General features: G+C 45.4%; 1 protein-coding gene across 3 annotated transcripts in view; it reads right to left on the reverse strand.

Moving 5' to 3' along the window:
* The window catches only part of large1 (LARGE xylosyl- and glucuronyltransferase 1), a 292,835-nt gene that overhangs the window by 116,836 nt on the left and 158,408 nt on the right, over positions 1–17,591 (reverse strand). For all 3 annotated transcript variants that reach the window (XR_008725023.1, XM_055650357.1, XM_055650358.1), the window contains exons 3-4: positions 12,353–12,639; positions 8,889–8,971 (exon numbers count right to left, since the gene is read on the reverse strand). Coding sequence is in view for 2 of the 3 variants with exons in the window: in XM_055650357.1 (XP_055506332.1) it covers positions 8,889–8,971; positions 12,353–12,639 (370 nt within the window). In the remaining variant the exon portion in view is untranslated. The remainder of the gene's footprint in view (positions 1–8,888; positions 8,972–12,352; positions 12,640–17,591) is intronic.

Below are 17,591 nucleotides of genomic sequence, written 5' to 3' on the forward strand. Positions count from 1 at the left end.
TATTCCGAGATCTTCAGTTCCCTCCCACACTCCAAAGATGTGGAGGCTTGTAGGTTAATTGTCCCTAGTATGTCGGATAGAACTAGTGTACGGGTTATCGCTGGTTGGTGCGGTCTCGTTGGGCTGAAGGGCCTGTTTCCATGCTGTATCTCTAAGCTAAACTATCCTCCAAAGCAGCTCGCTGTCTGTAGTGCTCCGTGTGGCCTTTACAGGCACTGCGGGTGAATGGTGACAGAGCTGCCAGCGCGAGAAATGTCCGATTCATCTCTGATGACCTTGTCCTCCTTCGGTAAAATGCACAGCGTGTGGTGAAGGATTAATACCTTCAGATGAAACGCTGTCTGTTATCTTAATGAAAGTGTCTGATGCTGATATTGTTCAGCACCTTTTAGCCAACCCATCTGTTGAGAACAATGAATGGGCCATTAACAAGTGATATCATTTTACAGCGCAGAAGGGCTCTCTGAAAGTATTAGTTAATTAACACCACTCCTCTACCCCTCCCCCCAATCTTTCCATTACAAGTCTTATTTACAATTCTTTTTTGAATGTTGTTGACAAATCTGGAGCTGCCAAGTAGGGCAGTCCAATCTTTGAACCAGTCATACATCGAATGGCAATTAATATAATGCAGAGAAATGACTTCAAATAAAGTACATGAACAATATAGCACAGTGACAGGCCCTTCTGTCCACAATGTCTGTGCTGATCATAATGACAAATTAAATTAATTCCATCTGCATGATCAATATCCCTCCATTCTCTGCCTGCTCATTTGCCAGTTTAAATACCTCGTAAAAGCTGTTGTCATATCTGGTTCCACATCCCTTTGCTGCACATTCGAGGCACCAACCACCCTTTGTGTAAAAAAAACCCCACTATATAGACTTTAGATTTTACGTTGTGGAAATAGGTCCTTTGTTCAACCAATTCCGCGCCGACGAGTGATCACCCCGTACACTAGCTCTATCCTCCATACTTGGGTCAATGTTATCCAAGCCAATTAACCTGCAAACCTGTACGTCTTTTAAAGGTGGGAGGAAACCGGAGCACCCGGAAAAAAGCCATGCAGTCACGGGAAGAACGTACCAACACCAATCAGACAGCACCACTCTGCCACTATGCCACACTATATAAGTGGTAGGAACAGAATTAGGCCATTCGGGCCATCGAGTCTACTCCGCCATTCAATCAAGGTTAATCTATCTCACTCGCCTAACTCCATTCTCCTGCCTTCTCCCCATAATCCCTGACACCCGTACTATCAATTATTCTGCACTCTGTATCTTCACCTTGCTCTACCTATTGTGCTTGAGTTTGACTGATTGTATATATGTATAGTTAAGGGCCTGTCCCACTTGGGCGTCATTTGCGCGACATCCTAAAAATTGGTTGGTGCATCGTGACGTGCGTGTGGCGTGTGATGAGGCGTGGTGGCATATGCATTGACGCGCGGTAATGCGCGGTGTTTCCCTATCGCCCAGGATTTTGTTGTGTTCAACAGTGTAGACCAGGCCCTTTGGCCCACTGAGTTCGCACCAAACAGCGATCAATGCATATATTAACACTACTTTACACACACATGGGGCATTTTACACTAAGTGTACAAACCCAAGCCAATTAAGCTGCAAATGTACGTCTTTGAAATGTAGGAGAAAAATGAAGATCTTGGAGAAAACCCACGCAGTCACAGGAAGAACGTACAAACTCCGTACAGACAGCACCCGTAGCCAGGATCGAACCCGGGTCTGTGGAGCTGCAAGCGCTGTAAGGCAGCAACTCTACCGTTGAGCCAGCGTGCTTTACTAAAGTCGGTGTAGACAACATCCACGTCGCCTCCTCAAAAAACTCAAATCAGTTTTGTACGACATGCATACCACGCACTAAGTCATGCTGATTATCCCTAATATGACCAAGTTTTTCCCAATGTGAGTAAATGCTATCCCTAAGAATCTTCTCCAATAATTGGCCTCCATCGATATTTACATCCATCTCAGTCAACACCTAAAAAAATTCCTCTTTTTTCCCCATTGTGAGAGTTGCCAAGGAGAAATTGCCTACATTTATGAATGCATTTCCAATGTTGTGAAATGCTGTCAAATAAAAACATTATTTCTTCTGTGGAAAAGACAGAATGAGGTTGCTCACAGTTGGAATGTTCGTTAATGGACTCTAAACCCTGGCTATCAATAATCAAAATTCGTCCCTTTGAGTCTATTCTGCCATTCAATCAGCGCTGAGTTACTCCAGCATTTTGTGTCTACCCATGTACCTGTCTGAATGTTTCTTAAACATTACGATAGATGTGAGAGCACTGTGCAAGCCGACGAGGGCGGGTGGCGTTGATGGTGTGGACTTCCAAGCATGGCTCCAGTAGAAGCCCAGTAAGCCACGTACACACAAACAGCCGAGTCTTGGTGGATCAGTGGACTGCATAAGGCAAGGGACCCTGTTATTGATGTGGTGATCTCACTGCCTTCACCGACTCATTCAGAGTGCCTGTTCTACAGCTGTAATCAAGTAGGACATCATGTTCAAGCCTGCCAGAGCAGGGCAAACACCGATCTCCAGCCTCATCGACAGGAAAATACACGTGCTGAACAAACTCCAAGGAGTGCCTAATACAATGAAAATCAATGGCAAAGTGAAGGCGTGCATGCTGAATGGTATTGACGGAGGTATGAGTCAAGGCAGCAGAGCTCTCACAACCATGGTCAGAATGCACACCAATACTGCAGGGAGAGATCGCCGAGTGTTGGGGGCGAGAGAGCTACAGGCATGGTGTTACTGCAGTCCCATTGACCAGGGCTGACTCCATGGCCTGCACACACTCAGAGCAAGCGTACGCTGTGGAAACAGGCCTTCGACCCAACATGCCCATGCTGACCAACATGCCCCATCTAAATAAGTTCCACCTGCCTGCCTTTTGGCCCATTTCCCTCTAAACCTGCCCTATCCGTGTACCTGTCTGAATATTTCTTAAATGTTGCGATAGATGTGAGAGCACAGTTATCAGGATGAGGTGAAAATTGTTCTGACCTTAGTCATGGCCAATGTCACCAAGAAACCCACGCTTATCAGAGCACTTGGGGAATGAATGCACTTGTCACGGGCCAATGTCGAGGAGGCATCAGAGAGGTTAGTCGGCGGACTTTAGGAGGCCCTGAAGAAGCCTGGGGCTCCATTAGATTGGGCACCGCTCCAAGCAGCTGAGTGCTTTGCAAAGCTGAGGCGATCACCATTCTCCTCCTGGAGTTTGTGCTCTGACCTTTCGTTGGTCTTCTCAACAGATTTAGTTTAGTTTAAAAATTAGTTTAGAGATACAGAGCGGAAACAGGTCCTTCGGCCCACCGAGTCCGCACCGACCAGCGCTCTCCGCACATTAACACTATCCTACACACACTAGGGACAATTTACACATGCAATAAGCCAATTAACCTACATATCTGTACGTCTTTGGAGTGTGGGAGGAAACCAAAAACTTTGGAGAAAACCCAAGAGGTCACGGGGAGAATGTAAAAAACTCCGTACAGGCAGCACCTGTAGTCGGGATCGATCCCGGGTCTCCGGCGCTGCAAGTGCCGTAAGGCAATAACACCACTGCTGCGCACCGTGCCACCCGTAAGGGCAAATCCCAGCAGAGGGACCACAGCGGTTGATCAGGAGGAGCGGAACAAACTGCTAAAAAGTTAATACTGTGGAGGATCCACAAAGAATGGGAATCAGCAACGGGAATTGTTAGACATATAGCACATATTCAAACTAATGCTGATTTCAAATTCTATTTAAAGCAATAAAACGTGAATTTGAGGTGTTACATACTGCAGTGCAAAAAAAAAATGGATTTCTCAATAAATTTATGGCCACATTGCACTGCTCAGGATGACAAGGTATTAACTACCAGGAGAGGTTGGACAAATTTTGATTGTTTTCGCTATAACGCTGGTGATTGAGGGAGGACCTAATAGAAGTATATAACATATTGAGAAGCACAGATAGAGTATTCAGTCAGAGGATTTTTTCCAACGACCAGAGATGTCAAAGAAGAGAGGACAAAGCTTTAAAGGTGAAAGGGAAAAGTTTAAAGGAGATGTGCGGGGTAAGTTTTTTTTACACATCTGGTGGTGGTTGTGGATGGTCGTGACAGAGTTGGTGGTGGAGGCAGGCATTATACTGGTGTTTAAGAGGCTTTTCGATAGGCACGTGGATATGCAGGGAACTGAGGCATATGGACCACATGCGGGCAAATTAGATCAATTTATTTTGGGATGATGTTCAGCACACACATTGTGGGGCGAATGGCCTGTTCTTGTACTGTTCTATATTTTATGCCCCCATTTAGAAGAACCCATCTTGATATGTGACAGGATTTCATGAAATAAGAATTTCAGTACTTTATAGTTTAGGAAGTTGCAGCCTGTGAATCTCTCTGACGGTCTTGATAAACGTTAAACAGCGCTTCGTCTATTTCTACGGATGGATCAATGGCAACAACAGGGCGACATGGTGACATAGCAGTAGAGATGCTGCCTTACAGTCCCAGAGACCCGTGTGTGCTGTCTGCACGGAGTATGTACATTCTCCCTGTGACCTGCATGGGTTTTCTCTTTGTCGCACTCCAAAGATGTACAGGTTTGCAGGGTAATTGGCTTGGTAAAAAGGTAAATTGTCCCTAGTTTGTGTAGCATAGTGTTAGTGTGTGGGGATCGCTGGAAAGGCACGGACTCAGTGGTCAGAAGGGCCTGTGTCTACGCATGTCTCTAAATGCTCGATTAACGTAAGACAAACTCTAATTTAATTTAAAACCTTACATAGACTATATTACTCAAAAAATAAAATAAGTACATTTTTTCCTAATGTCTCCCCTATCTGTGATAAATGTCTATCCCAAGAAGCAACTATAGCGCATTCCTTTGTTTTCTGAATAAAAATCCAAAAATTGTGGAATGAAACTTTTGAAATTTTCACAAAACTATAAAATAATACTGACATCGAATGCAGAATTGATTATTTTTGGAACAATGGAAGGCAGCCCTGAGCTAACTGCATCCCAAAAGAACCTACTTAATTACAGTTTAATAACGGGAAAAAAACTCATACATTAATTCTGGAAAAACGCCCCAACACCAACAATAAATATGTGGATTTCAAATATGTCCGAAATGCTACACCTGGATGATATGAGATTCCTTAGGCTTATATTATTGTAATGTACACTACTTCTGATAAATAAAATAAAAAAAATAAAAAAATAAACTAAATACGAGGTTGAACGACAATATTCTCAGAGCACTTCAGATTGCCCCATGTAAAGATCTGCCAGTGACTGTTGCCAGGGTAAATGCTCATGGTGGGTCACCGGATCAAGTGGAAATCATGTCCACTGGCAAGTCACAACAAAACGTTGACTATTGCTTCAATATCTGTAGCAGCGGCAAAAAGGAACTTGTGAAGCCTCCTCATTAAAGAACCAGCTTCTCAAAACATCACAGGTTCAGTGGGGAGGTGGGGGGGATTACTTTAGATGCCACTTTTCACAACTTCAGGATGACTCAAAGAACCCTATAACTAGTTTGTTCATCTTACAATCCAGTGGTATGAATGTTGATTTTTCTCATTTTCAAGTCTTGCATCCCCTCGCTTTCAGTCCCTCCCCCACTCTACTCATCGCACTGGTTTCACTGTTGTCCTGATGTGTCACATATCTGTTTAACTCGTTATCATCTAGCCAACTGCCAACAATTAACCATTGTGGGCTTCACCTTTCCTTGATCATCGTCACTTTTAGCATATCTTTCATCCATATATTTCTCTATATCACCATCTATATCTCTCGTTTCCCTTTCCCCTGACTCTCAGTCTGAAGAAGGGTCTCGACCCGAAACGTCACCTATTTATTTTCTCCAGAGATGCTGCCTGACCTGCTGAGTTTCTCCAGCACTTTTGTGTCTATCTTCGGTTTAAACCAGCATCAGCAGTTTCTTCCTACACACTATAACTAATTTTGTTTAGTTTATTGTCACGTGTACCGAAGTACAGTGAAAAGCTTTTGTTGCTTGCTAACCAGTCAGCGGAAAGACAACACATGATTACAATTGAGCCATCCAAAGTTTTCAGATAGATGATAGAATAACATTTAGTGCAAGATAAAGTCCAGTGAAGTTACTCCGATCTAAGATAGTCCAATGGTCTCCAATGGGGTAGATGGTAGCTCAGGACCACTCTAGTTGTTGACAGGATGGTTCAGTTGCCCGATAACAGCTGGGAAGAAACTGTCAATGAATCTGGAGGTGTGGGTTTTCACACTTCTGTACCTCTTGCCTGATGGAAGAGGAGTGGAGAGGGAATGACCGGGTTGAGATTGCCTTGTCTCGAAGAACCCAGGCAAAACTAGTGGAATACGGTTAAATATTGCAATGCAAGAAAGACAGCACTCAGTTGTCACGTTACAAGGCCCATGAACAGGAGTAGATGATCCGGTCACGGTGGCGCAGCGGTAGAGTTGCTGCCTTACAGCGAATGCAGCACCGGAGACCCGGGTTCGATCCCGACTACGGGTTTTGTCTGTACGGAGTTTGTACGTTTTCCCCGTGACCTGCGTGGGTTTTCTCCGATATCTTCAGTTTCCTCCCACGCCCCAAAGCCGTACAGGTTTGGAGGTTAATTGGCTTGGTAAATGTAAAAATTGTCCCTAGTGGGTGTAGGATGGTGTTAATGTGCGGGGATCGCTGGTCGGTGCAGACCCGGTGGGCCGAAGGGCCTGTTTCCGCGCTGTGTCTCTACACTAAACTAATCTGTTGTTGTTATGTTTGAGGCCAGGATACAGGGAGAGCTGTCTACTCTTCTTCAAATATTGCCTTGGGATATTTTGCACCAGAAAGACAGCGGGCAAGTCTTCAGCTTAAACAACTCTTTCTAAATTGCCAATAAGCTGGGACCTTGAACTTACATTTTATTCCACTGTGAACATGAAATGCCTTGAGAGTGTCAGACAGAGATGCCGGGCAGACGGTGAGGATTGGGAATTATTTAGAACAGTATTAGTAAAGGGGCAGCAAAGGGGTCGAGTAACCGCCTAACCCTAACCCTAACCCTATACAACTAAAATGAATAGAAAAACGACTGGAAATTAATTAGCCGTCCAGTAACTGTGGGGGAGAGAGAGGGTTCAGCTGGCCGACAAAGTTACAGTCAACCTCTGCTCAGGGTCAGTGGATGATGAATGGAGATTAGACAAATAGCTGGAGTAACTAAACGGGTCAGGCAGCATCTCTGGAGAGAAGGAATGGGTGACATTTCGGGTTGAGACCCCCCCCCCCAGTCTGAAGAAGGGTCTCGACCCAAAACGTCACCCGTTCCGTCTCTCCAGAGATACTGCCTGTCCCGGTGAATTACACCAGTTCTTCGTGTCTATGTTCAGTTTAAACCAGCATCTGCACTTCCTTCCTACACATGTTGCCTGACCCACTCAGTTTACTCCTGCTCTTTGTGCCTTTCTGTTGTAAACTAGCGTCCACAGTTCCTTCTTTCTATGAGAAATTGTTGTCTGAATGGTGGGGGTGGGGACCTGGAGCAGGTGGAACTATACACTAGAGCAGGGATAGAACAACAACGGAAGATCAACAATCTGAACCGTTCACTGTTTCCCTCTGCACAGGCACTGACTGCCTCGCGTGTCCTTGTCCGCACCTGTCGCCACTGAATACATTTTATGGACCCTCACCAGTGAGATATGGGTCTTCTTAGGCCCCCCTCGGTCATGGCTGACCATGGGGGTCTCTCCCCCTTTATTCCCTATATGGAGGACGCCTGTGCGTGACATTGTTTAACGTGGGGAGACTGGTGCACTGACAGCCACCCCACGGTCCTTGACAGATCTGGGTCAGGATCCAGTGGCATGGAGTCCAAGACGACTGGAGACCCTTTTCTGCTGCAGCCTTCATCCGCCTTCCCAGCCGTTGTGCCGCTCCACTAAGGTCAGCCATCATCCCCCGCCTGTTCCACCGCAGAGGGCTTGGTTGGGTCTCTCTTTTTCAGAGACCTCCCCCTCAATCTTACCGCCATGGGTGGCCCTACCAGGAGCATAGCTCCAGACGGCATCGCTCTCAGGATCTCAGGACCACACAAGCTTCTCCACCATGACAAGATGAATCCATGAGGTATGGGCAAACAATATATTAGACAATAGTGGGGCCACTGTAGACGCTGAGTGTTAAAACATAGTAACTGCAGCTGCCCCATGCTCCAGCTCACTCATCACCACCCACTATCCCCATTTCTTACGAGGGTACCAGAACTGAGACATTAACTATGTTGATCCTTCCACAGATCCAGCCTGACCTGCTGTGTCTTTCCAGCATTTTACTGCAGTAACTAATATTATTGTTATGTTGAAGATAGACACAAAGTGCTGGAACAACTCAGTGGGTCAGGTAGCATCTCTGGCGAAAAATAATCCTTTTTCTCCAGAGATGCTGCCTGACCTGCTGAGTTACTCCAACACTTTGTGTCTATCTTTGGTATAAATCAGCGTCTGTAGTTCCTTCCTACACATTGTTGCTATGCTTCTGCTCACCGTGACACAGCGCTAGAGTTACTGACTTACAGCAGCCTTACGGGAACTGTCCATACGGTGTTTGTACATTCTCTCAATGACCGCGTGGGTTCTCTCAGTGTCTTCCAGTTACCTCCCGCACTCCAAAGACGTACAGGTTTGTAGGTTAATTGGCCTTGGTAAAAATTGTAAATTGTCCCTAGTGTGTAGTATAGTGCTAGTATACGAGGTGAACGCTGGTCGACGTGGACTCGGTGGGCTGAAGGGCCTGTTTCCAGACCATATATCTAAAGTGTAAAATAAAGAAACTAAATATGGGCTAATATATACGTACCGGTGAAATAGAACAGACTTCACAAGTGTCACAACATCACGGCTTGCATTATATCCTGCACACACAATTGCGATGTGGATTGTCTGCAAAAGACAAATAGAATTATAGTCAAGGTTAGATGGATCTCTTCTGCACTGTAATAAAGGAGCTAGCTCTCACTGAGGTTGGACAGCACAGCAGTGGTCATTTTTACCTCTGCTCACTTATCAACGTATGAGCTGTGTTAGTATCGTCCGGATATTCAACCAGGATGGCAAAGCCCGATGTTACTCCGATCTTAGTCAGCAATTCCTATCATCATCCTGTGACTGGGGAACAATCAGGAGCAGATTCTCGACAGGAAGGTTATTTCCTATCTATTTAGCAGATGCCAAAACCAGCTTTCTTCAAGTACCTCTTGCATCCCCTCTCTCCCCGTCCCTCCCCCACCCTAATCGTTGCGCTAGTTTCACTGCTGTCCTGGTGAGTTTCATTGTCTGTAACTCGTTTTCACCTAGCCCACAGCTAACAATGGCCCGTTTCCTTTATCATCCTTACCTTTTTTGCATATCTTTCATTAATTTGTTCTAAATCACCATCTATATCTCTCGTTTCCCTTTCCCCTGACTCTCAGTCTGCAGAAGGTCTCGACCCGAAACATCACCTATTCCTTTCCTCCGGAGATAATGTCTGACCCGCTGAGTTACTCCAGCATTTTGTGTCTATCGTCCCTCTTGGCTGCTGAACTGGGTTGAGGTCAATCTGCTTAGCACAGTCTGCTGATGGGACAATTAACACGTCATTGCTCAGCACAGCAGCAGATGGTACCCAATGCTGCAGAGCCATCAGTGGGAGTTCCAGCATGACGTTGATGTTCTGCATCACTGTGTGGACTTTAGGATAACTCATGAGGCACACAGATACAACAAGCCCATTTTACAGCAGCCATTGAACTAACTTAGAACAAAGTTGAAATAGAATGGACTCTGGGATCACAGAAAGAGCGTTTTAACCGGCATGCTCTCTGCACAGTGTTAGTGATAGCAAATGCACTGAGGCGATCCATGAACTTAGCTCTGATCAAGAGTCGCTAACTTCACCATGAAATGGCAGCACGCAAACCTTCATAAGACACAAAATGCTGCGGGACAGGCGGCAGCTTCTGGAGAGAAGGCGCGGGTGACGTTTTTCTTCAGACTAGAGTTAGGCGAGATGGAAATGAAAGATACGGACGGTGAAGTAGGGAGATATAGAACAAATGAATGAAAGTTATGCAAAAAAGTGACGATAATAAAGGAAACAGCCCATTATTAGCTGTTTGCTAGGTGAGAATGAGAAGTTGGTGTGACATGGGTGGGAGAGGGAATGCAGGAGTAACTTGAAGTTAGAGAAATCAAAACCATTACAACTGGGTTGTAAGCTGCCCAAGCAATATAACCAGGCGGACTGAGCGAAGGTGTTCAGCCTTCAATCATTTCACTGTGATATTTTTCAAATTATCTCTAACCCATTAACATCCTAAAGGAGATATAAAAGAATGGAGATACTGGAGTCTTGAGGGAAAAAAAACTGTGAGTGGAACTCAATGGATCAGGCAGTATCTGTAGAGGAAAATGCACGGGCAACGTTTCACAGGTTATAGCGTTTCAGACTGAAGATGGGTCCCAACTGTCCATTTCCCCCCCATAGATGCTGCTTGACCCGCTGAGTTGGTGCGACTTGGGTGGGGGAGGGATAGAGAGAGAGGGAATGCCGGGGCTACCTGAAGTGAGAGAAATCCATATTCATACCACTGGGTTATAAGCTGCCCAAGTGAAATGTGAGATGCTGTTCCTCCAATTTGTGTTTAGCCTCACTCTGACAGTGGAGGAGGCCTAGGACAGAAAGATCTGTGTGGGAATGGGAAGGAGAATTAAAAGTTTCCAAAAACCGGGAGATCAAGTATGTTCAGGCGGGCTGAGCAAAGGTGTTCCGTGAAACGATCGCCCAGTCTACGTTTGGTCTTGCTGATGTATAAGAGTCCACATCTTGAACAATGCATATAGTAGATGTGGTTGGAGGAGGTGCAAGTGAACCTCTGCATAATTGTTGTTGTTCTTGCATCTAATGTGCCTGTAAAGCTGCAGCAAGTAAGCATTTGTGTAGGAACCAGATGCTGGTTTACACTGAAGATAGACACAAAATGCTGGAGTAACTCAGCGGGACAGGCAGCATCCCTGGAGAGAAGGAATGGGTGACATTTGGGGTCGAGACTCTTCCTCAGACTCACCTCAGTCTGAAGAAGAGTCTCGACCCGAAACGTCACTCATACCCATGCAGCCTGCCCCGCTGAGTTACTCCAGCATTTTGTGTCTATCTTTGCAAGTAAGTATTTTAACTGTTTCAGTCCATATCCAATGCATGTGACAAATACATACTGTTGAACTCTTGCACTATCAGTCAGGACATAGCCAGACTGATTAACTCTTGGTGGAGCCTGATCCCAGGAGTTAATCCACATGCTGATGCTTTGAAGGGCACCTGGTAATCTTAATCTTGCTTGTGTCAACCTAACACAGGGTTTGGTTTCAATTGTTGGCAGACATTAAAAGCTTACAGGTCAATCAATGCTCTGCTTACTGAAGGGCGGAAGGATTAAGGGACCTTTATTCCAAGGAGAGGTTGCAGATTGTTCAAACATACCAGTAGGAATAAAAAAAAAAACAGAGTAAAACTTAACACGATAAGGGTAGGAATCTACTTCAAAGAAAGGCCACACATTAACTGGCCTCCTAGTCTCTACAGCCACCAATCACATGCTGCTTAACTGATAGGGCATCTTGCAGCAGGTCTTTAAGTGAGGGTTTAAAACAAAATTAGGCAAAGGGAAAATTGATGGAAAAAGCCAAGGAATGTGGTGTTGGAATTTACTCCTTATTGCAACAAGAGCGAATTTTGCAAATTTTGTGTGAAAAGTCAGTCAGCACTTGAAGATGTCACTCAAAAAACGGCATTGTATCCCAGCAGTATGAATATTGGTTTCTTTTTCAAGTAGCCTTTGCATCCCCTTCTCTCTCCGCCCCTCCTCTACCCAAGTCCATTGTATTTCATTCACTGTGGTCCTGTTGAGTTTCACTGTCTGTATAATTTATCGTCACTTCCCCGCAGCCAACAAAGGACCATTGTGGGTGATTATCTTTCGTTGATTATCGCTGATTTTTGTGCATTATCTTCCATTCGTTTATTCTATGTGCCTTCTATATCTCTCATTTCCCTTTCCCCCGACTCTCAGTCTAAAGAAGGGCCTCAACCTGAAACGTCATCTATTCCTTTTCTCCAAATATGCTGCCTGACCCGCTGAGTTACACCAGCTTTTTGTGTATCCTCTAAGAGGATGTCATAAGCTTTCTATGACAATGAGTATACGATCCTTGCACTGTGCAGAAAAGATACAGGGGAAAATGGAGGTTTGGCATTGAAACGTAAAGGGGTAGAGGTGAATTTACCTCGCACTTTTCTACAGTGGGATGTCTGCCACACTCCGAGCTGTTCCACGTCACGGCATGGACCCCCTCGTTGTCTCCGGTGCCTTCCTCCGTGGAGTAGCTTTTGGAATGGTTTCTATGGTGATGGACTCTGTTCTGGGCAAGGCTGAGCTGCTTACGAAGGGCCTGGTTTTCTTCCTCGACCTCTCGCACGCGCACCTCCAGGGATTCCCGCTCTCTCTGGTTGAACACATACCGAGGGCTATTCGCAGGGGCTTCGTAAGGAGTCAATGCGACCGGCTTCTCATCTGCAACAAGGAAAAAGACACAGAGAAGGTCACAGCAATGGGAAAATCAGCACAGGTCTGAAGAAGTGTCCCGACCCGAAACATCACCAAGCCATGTTCTCCAGTCCAGTGAAACATACACACATATGTATATATATGTATATATATATACACTCACACACCACACACTAATGTACTGAAGGTAAACAAAAATGCTGGAGAAACTCAGCGGGTGAGGCAGCATCTATGGTGCGAAGGAAATAGGCACCGTTTCGGCCCGATGGCAGGGGTCGTTGTACTTTCTTTAGCCACAGTCATTTAAGAAGGGAAATAGAGATAATCCAGGAAATTATAGGCCAGGCGAGCCCCAAATCAGTGGTAGGTGGGCTATTGGAGAGGATTCATCGGGATAGGATCTATTCCCATTTGGAAGGGAACGGATGAATAAATACGCAGGGATAGAGGGGTATGGATCATGTACAGACAGAGGAGATTAGTTTCATGGTATCATGTTGGGCATGAAGAGCCTGTTCCAATGCTGTACTGTTCTATGTTCCATGTATTTCACAGCTTTTGCATGCCACTTTGTTTCCTTTCTGCCTCTTGAACTGCCGTCACTAAATATTCCAGACAGCCCTGTAAAAATTGGGATCTCATCCTGTCACGTTCTTCCCATTCTACCCATCCCTCCTCAGTCATAGATTGAGGAAACAGGTCCTTCGGCCCAACTTGCCCACACCGGCCAATATGTCCCGGCTACACTAATCCCACCTGCCTGCGCTAGGTCCATATCCCTCCAAACCTGTCCTATTCATGTACCTGTCTAACTGTTTCTTAAACGTTGGGATAGTCCCTGCCACAACTACCTCCTCTGGCAGCTTGTTCCATACACACACCTACCTATGTGTAAAAAAGTTACCCCTCGGATTCCTATTAAATCTTTTCCCCTTCACCTTAAACCTATTTCTTCTGGATCCTCGATCCCTACTCTGGGCAAGAGTGTGTACATCTACCCGATCCATTCCTCTCATGATTTTATACACCTCTATAAGACCCCTCATCCTCCTGCGCTCCAAGGAATAGAGACCCAGCCTACTCAACCTCTCCCTATAGCTCAGACCCTCCAGTCCTGGCGACATCCTAGTAAAACACCATCATCTATATATTAATTAACACAATTTTTGTTTCACCTTTTCCAAGGGGTTTTGACTCAAAACATTACTGTGTCTGTATCTCTCTACGGATGCTGCCTGACCTGTTGAGGATTTCCAGCATCTGCAATTTGTTTGGTACACTTTTAATTCCAGCAGAAAAAGTGATTTTTTTCCCCTCAGAAAATTAAGACAAAATTGCAATAATTGGTTTCATTGGCCTGAGCCGCTGCTGTGAGAATCACTCTGTGTCTTTTCAGTCAGCAGATCCGAGTTCCAACCCAGATTAAAGTGGGGGAAAAAAGATGATTAATGATTGTAAAGATTTCATGAGCTTGGAGCAGTGTTCCGTTCAGTTTGTGATCAGACAGTACATAAGCTCTCATAATCTGATGTACTTCTTCGCATGTCTTTTATTCATTGTTCTTTATCGCCGTGTCGTCGTCTATATCTCTTATTTCCCTTATCCCTAACCAGTCTGAAGAAGGGTCTCGACCCGAAAAGTCACCCATTCCTTCTCTCCAGAGATGCTGCCTGTCCCGCTGAGTTACTCCAGCATTTTGTGTCTATCTTTATGAACAGATTAGTCTGCTCTCCTGGCTACTGCACCCTATTCGTATAACCATTGTGTTTTCTAATTAGTTTAGCTTTAGTTTAGAGATACAGCGTGGAAACAGACCCACCAAGCCCGCAACGACCAGCGATCCCCATACACTAATACACTCCTACACACACTCGGGATAATTTTACATTTTATATTTATACCAAGCCAATTAACCTAAAACGATGTAAGTCGTTGGAGCGTGGGAGGAAACCGAAGATCGCAGAGAAAACCAACGCAGGTCACGGGGAGAACGTACAAACCCCATACAAACAAGCACCCGTAGTCAGGACGAACCCGATGTCTCTGGCGTTGTAAGAATGTGGCCCTACCGCTGCGCCACAGTGACGTTGATAAAATTATCAACCAATTTATCCCCTTTACTGAACTGTATGCCAAACGAAAATGTCACTGTACATGGGATCATAAAGGACATTTGTCCATTGACCCCTGGAGGGTTTTAGTTTATAATATAGTCTGCACGTCACCTCCAATGGCCTGTCTCCGCCAGGGTTGTCTATTCCAAGACCACGTTAACATTCCCGCTCTTTCCTCATCACGGGATGAGCTCCCCACCATCAAAGGGATCTACAGGAGTCGCTGCCTCAAAAAGGCAGCCAACCACCAGAGACCCACACCACCCTGGTCAAGCTCTCATCTCACTCGTGCCATCGGGACAAAGATACAGGAGCCTGAAAAGTGCAACGTTCAGGTTCAGGAGCAGCTTTTTCCTTACTACCATCAGGCTATTAAACACTACAATCTCCAAATAACCTCTGAATTATATAGACACATCGTGAGAATAAAAGTTGGTTTTGTCTTTTTGCACTATTATTGTTTGATTGTTTGATTGTATTTATATGTATATGTATACACAAGCACACACACATATATTTATATATATATGTATATATGTGTGTGTGTATATATATTCAATTTTCTGTTTATTATATTGTTAACAGAGCACTATTTTTACATATTCTGTTGTGTTGCTGCAAGTAGGAATTTCATTGTTCTGTTTGGGCCATATGACAATAACACACCCTTGACTCTTGAAAACTAATCTCTTCATTCTAATACTTCAACTTTCTTCTCGAACATGTCTCCTTCCCCCACACCCACCGCCCCTTCTGTCGATTTTTCTCATTTGCTCCAGCTCCTAGTTTCAACTTACCTGCAAACTTGAAATCAATCCCGTTCGCCCAAGTCCAGCGCTTACACGCACTTCAGAAACAACGCTGCTTCCATTCTGAGAGCCCGCCCCTCACCAATACTCCCTGCTTCATGCCACTATTTGGTAGCTTTCACTCCACACTGTCCATGTCCTTTACTCCCATGGGTCGTTAATTGCCTTTTTGCAGTACTTTATCAAGAGCCCTTTCGAACATCCACATTAACGGCAGCATTCTCATCAACCATCTTATTACTTTATTCAAAGAACAAAATCATTAGCCAAAAACATATTGTCTTCAACAAATTAATGCTGGCTTTTTTTTATTAGCCCATACTATCACAAGTGCCAATTAATTCTGTCATGGATTACTGCTCTAAAAGCTTCCCCACCACCTGCCTGTAATTGCCAGTTTTATACCAGTTCACTTCTCTGCACGTAGGCTGACATTCATGCTCCTCTCAATCCTCTGGTACCATTCCAGTGCCCAAGGTGTATTGGAAGCCTGCGCCAGAACCGCTATAATGTTTCACCTTTTCTTCCTGTAGAGACTGGGATGCGACTCATCCAGATCAGCTCCTGCTTATAACCAACCTGTTACAAACAGCGTCGTCATCTAGTTTTATGCAACATCCTGAGTGCCTCCCCTCCACTGATTTAATGGCAGGATCCAAGTCTCCAGTGAACAGAAGAAAGGTCTCGAACCAAAACATCACCCATTCCTTCTCTCCAGAGATGCTGCCTGTCCAGCATTTTGTGTCTACCTTCGACATAAAGTACTGTCGATACAAGGAACTGCATATGTTGGTTTACAAAAAAAGACAAAAAGTGCTGGAGTAACTCAGCAGGTCAGGCAACGTCTCTGGTGAACAAGGATCGGTGACGTTTCGGGTCAGGACCCTTATTCAGACATACAATACAAATTTTCCATGTCTCCGCAGAAATATCTTTTCTTTGGTCACTAATCACCCAGTTCTTCCTTTGACTTTCTTATCGTTGAGCAATTAGCGAAAGGGTAAAGTTGCATTTATAGAATAGTTCCCAGGACATCCAAGACCATTTTATAGCACGAGGTTTAATACACAGGTTCAAAGACGTCCTGTACTGAATATACCATCAGTGGGCAAATTCATTCAGATGATGAAGGATGACTGGAATATGCATTAAACAGGTGCAAGCGCATTCCTGCTCTGACAAAGGATCTTGGACCTGAGCTGTTAGCTCTGTTTCTATTTCCATAGGGACTGCCTAACCCCATGAGTGATTCCAACAGTGTCTGAGTTCCAGTAGCAGTTTTTTTTCCCCCGACTTCCACTTATATCTGTTTACTAGAAGAGCAAGGCAAGTGTATCCACCTGAGTGGGGTGCCCCTGCAACACTGCCAGGACAACAGACTTTCATGGTCAGCTCAGGATCCCTGCACTTACAACAACTGGGGGAATGGCACAATGGTGCAGTGGTAGAGTCGCTGCCTTCCAGCGCTTGTAACGCCAGAGACCCAGGTTCGATCCCGATTACGGGTGCTGCCTATACGGAGTTTGTACGTTCTCCCCTTGACCTGCGTGGCTTTTCACTGAGATCTTCAGTTTCCTCCCACAATCCAAAGACGTATAGGTTTGTAGGTTAATTAGCTTGGTATAAGTATAAATTGTCTCGCGCATGTGTTAATGTGCGGGGTTCGTTGGTCGGTGCGGACAAGAGCGGAACTCGCTATCAAAACATGGAGGGGACGGGGGACACCATTTTTTGGCGGCCCACACGCATGCGCACACTCACACACAAGCGCGCGAGGCTTCGGAGGCTCAATCCAGCGCTAAATGCAGCTCAACTCTGCCTGTCTCACCGGGTTAACTACAGCCCTGTCTGGACTGACGGGACACCAGCGCTGCTTCTCCGCGCTGGCCATATTTCCCGCAAGTCCAGGCCGGGCTGTACTGTAAGCTCACCTGGCGGGAGGGACAGGCAGAGTTAGCTGGGTTTAGCGCTGCTTCTCTGCGCTGGCCCGTCTGACTGCAACCAAAGATCCAAGATCCTATAACGGAGGCCGACC

This window comes from Leucoraja erinacea, chromosome 19 (genome assembly GCF_028641065.1).
Source record: "Leucoraja erinacea ecotype New England chromosome 19, Leri_hhj_1, whole genome shotgun sequence".
Lineage (NCBI taxonomy): Eukaryota > Metazoa > Chordata > Chondrichthyes > Rajiformes > Rajidae > Leucoraja > Leucoraja erinaceus.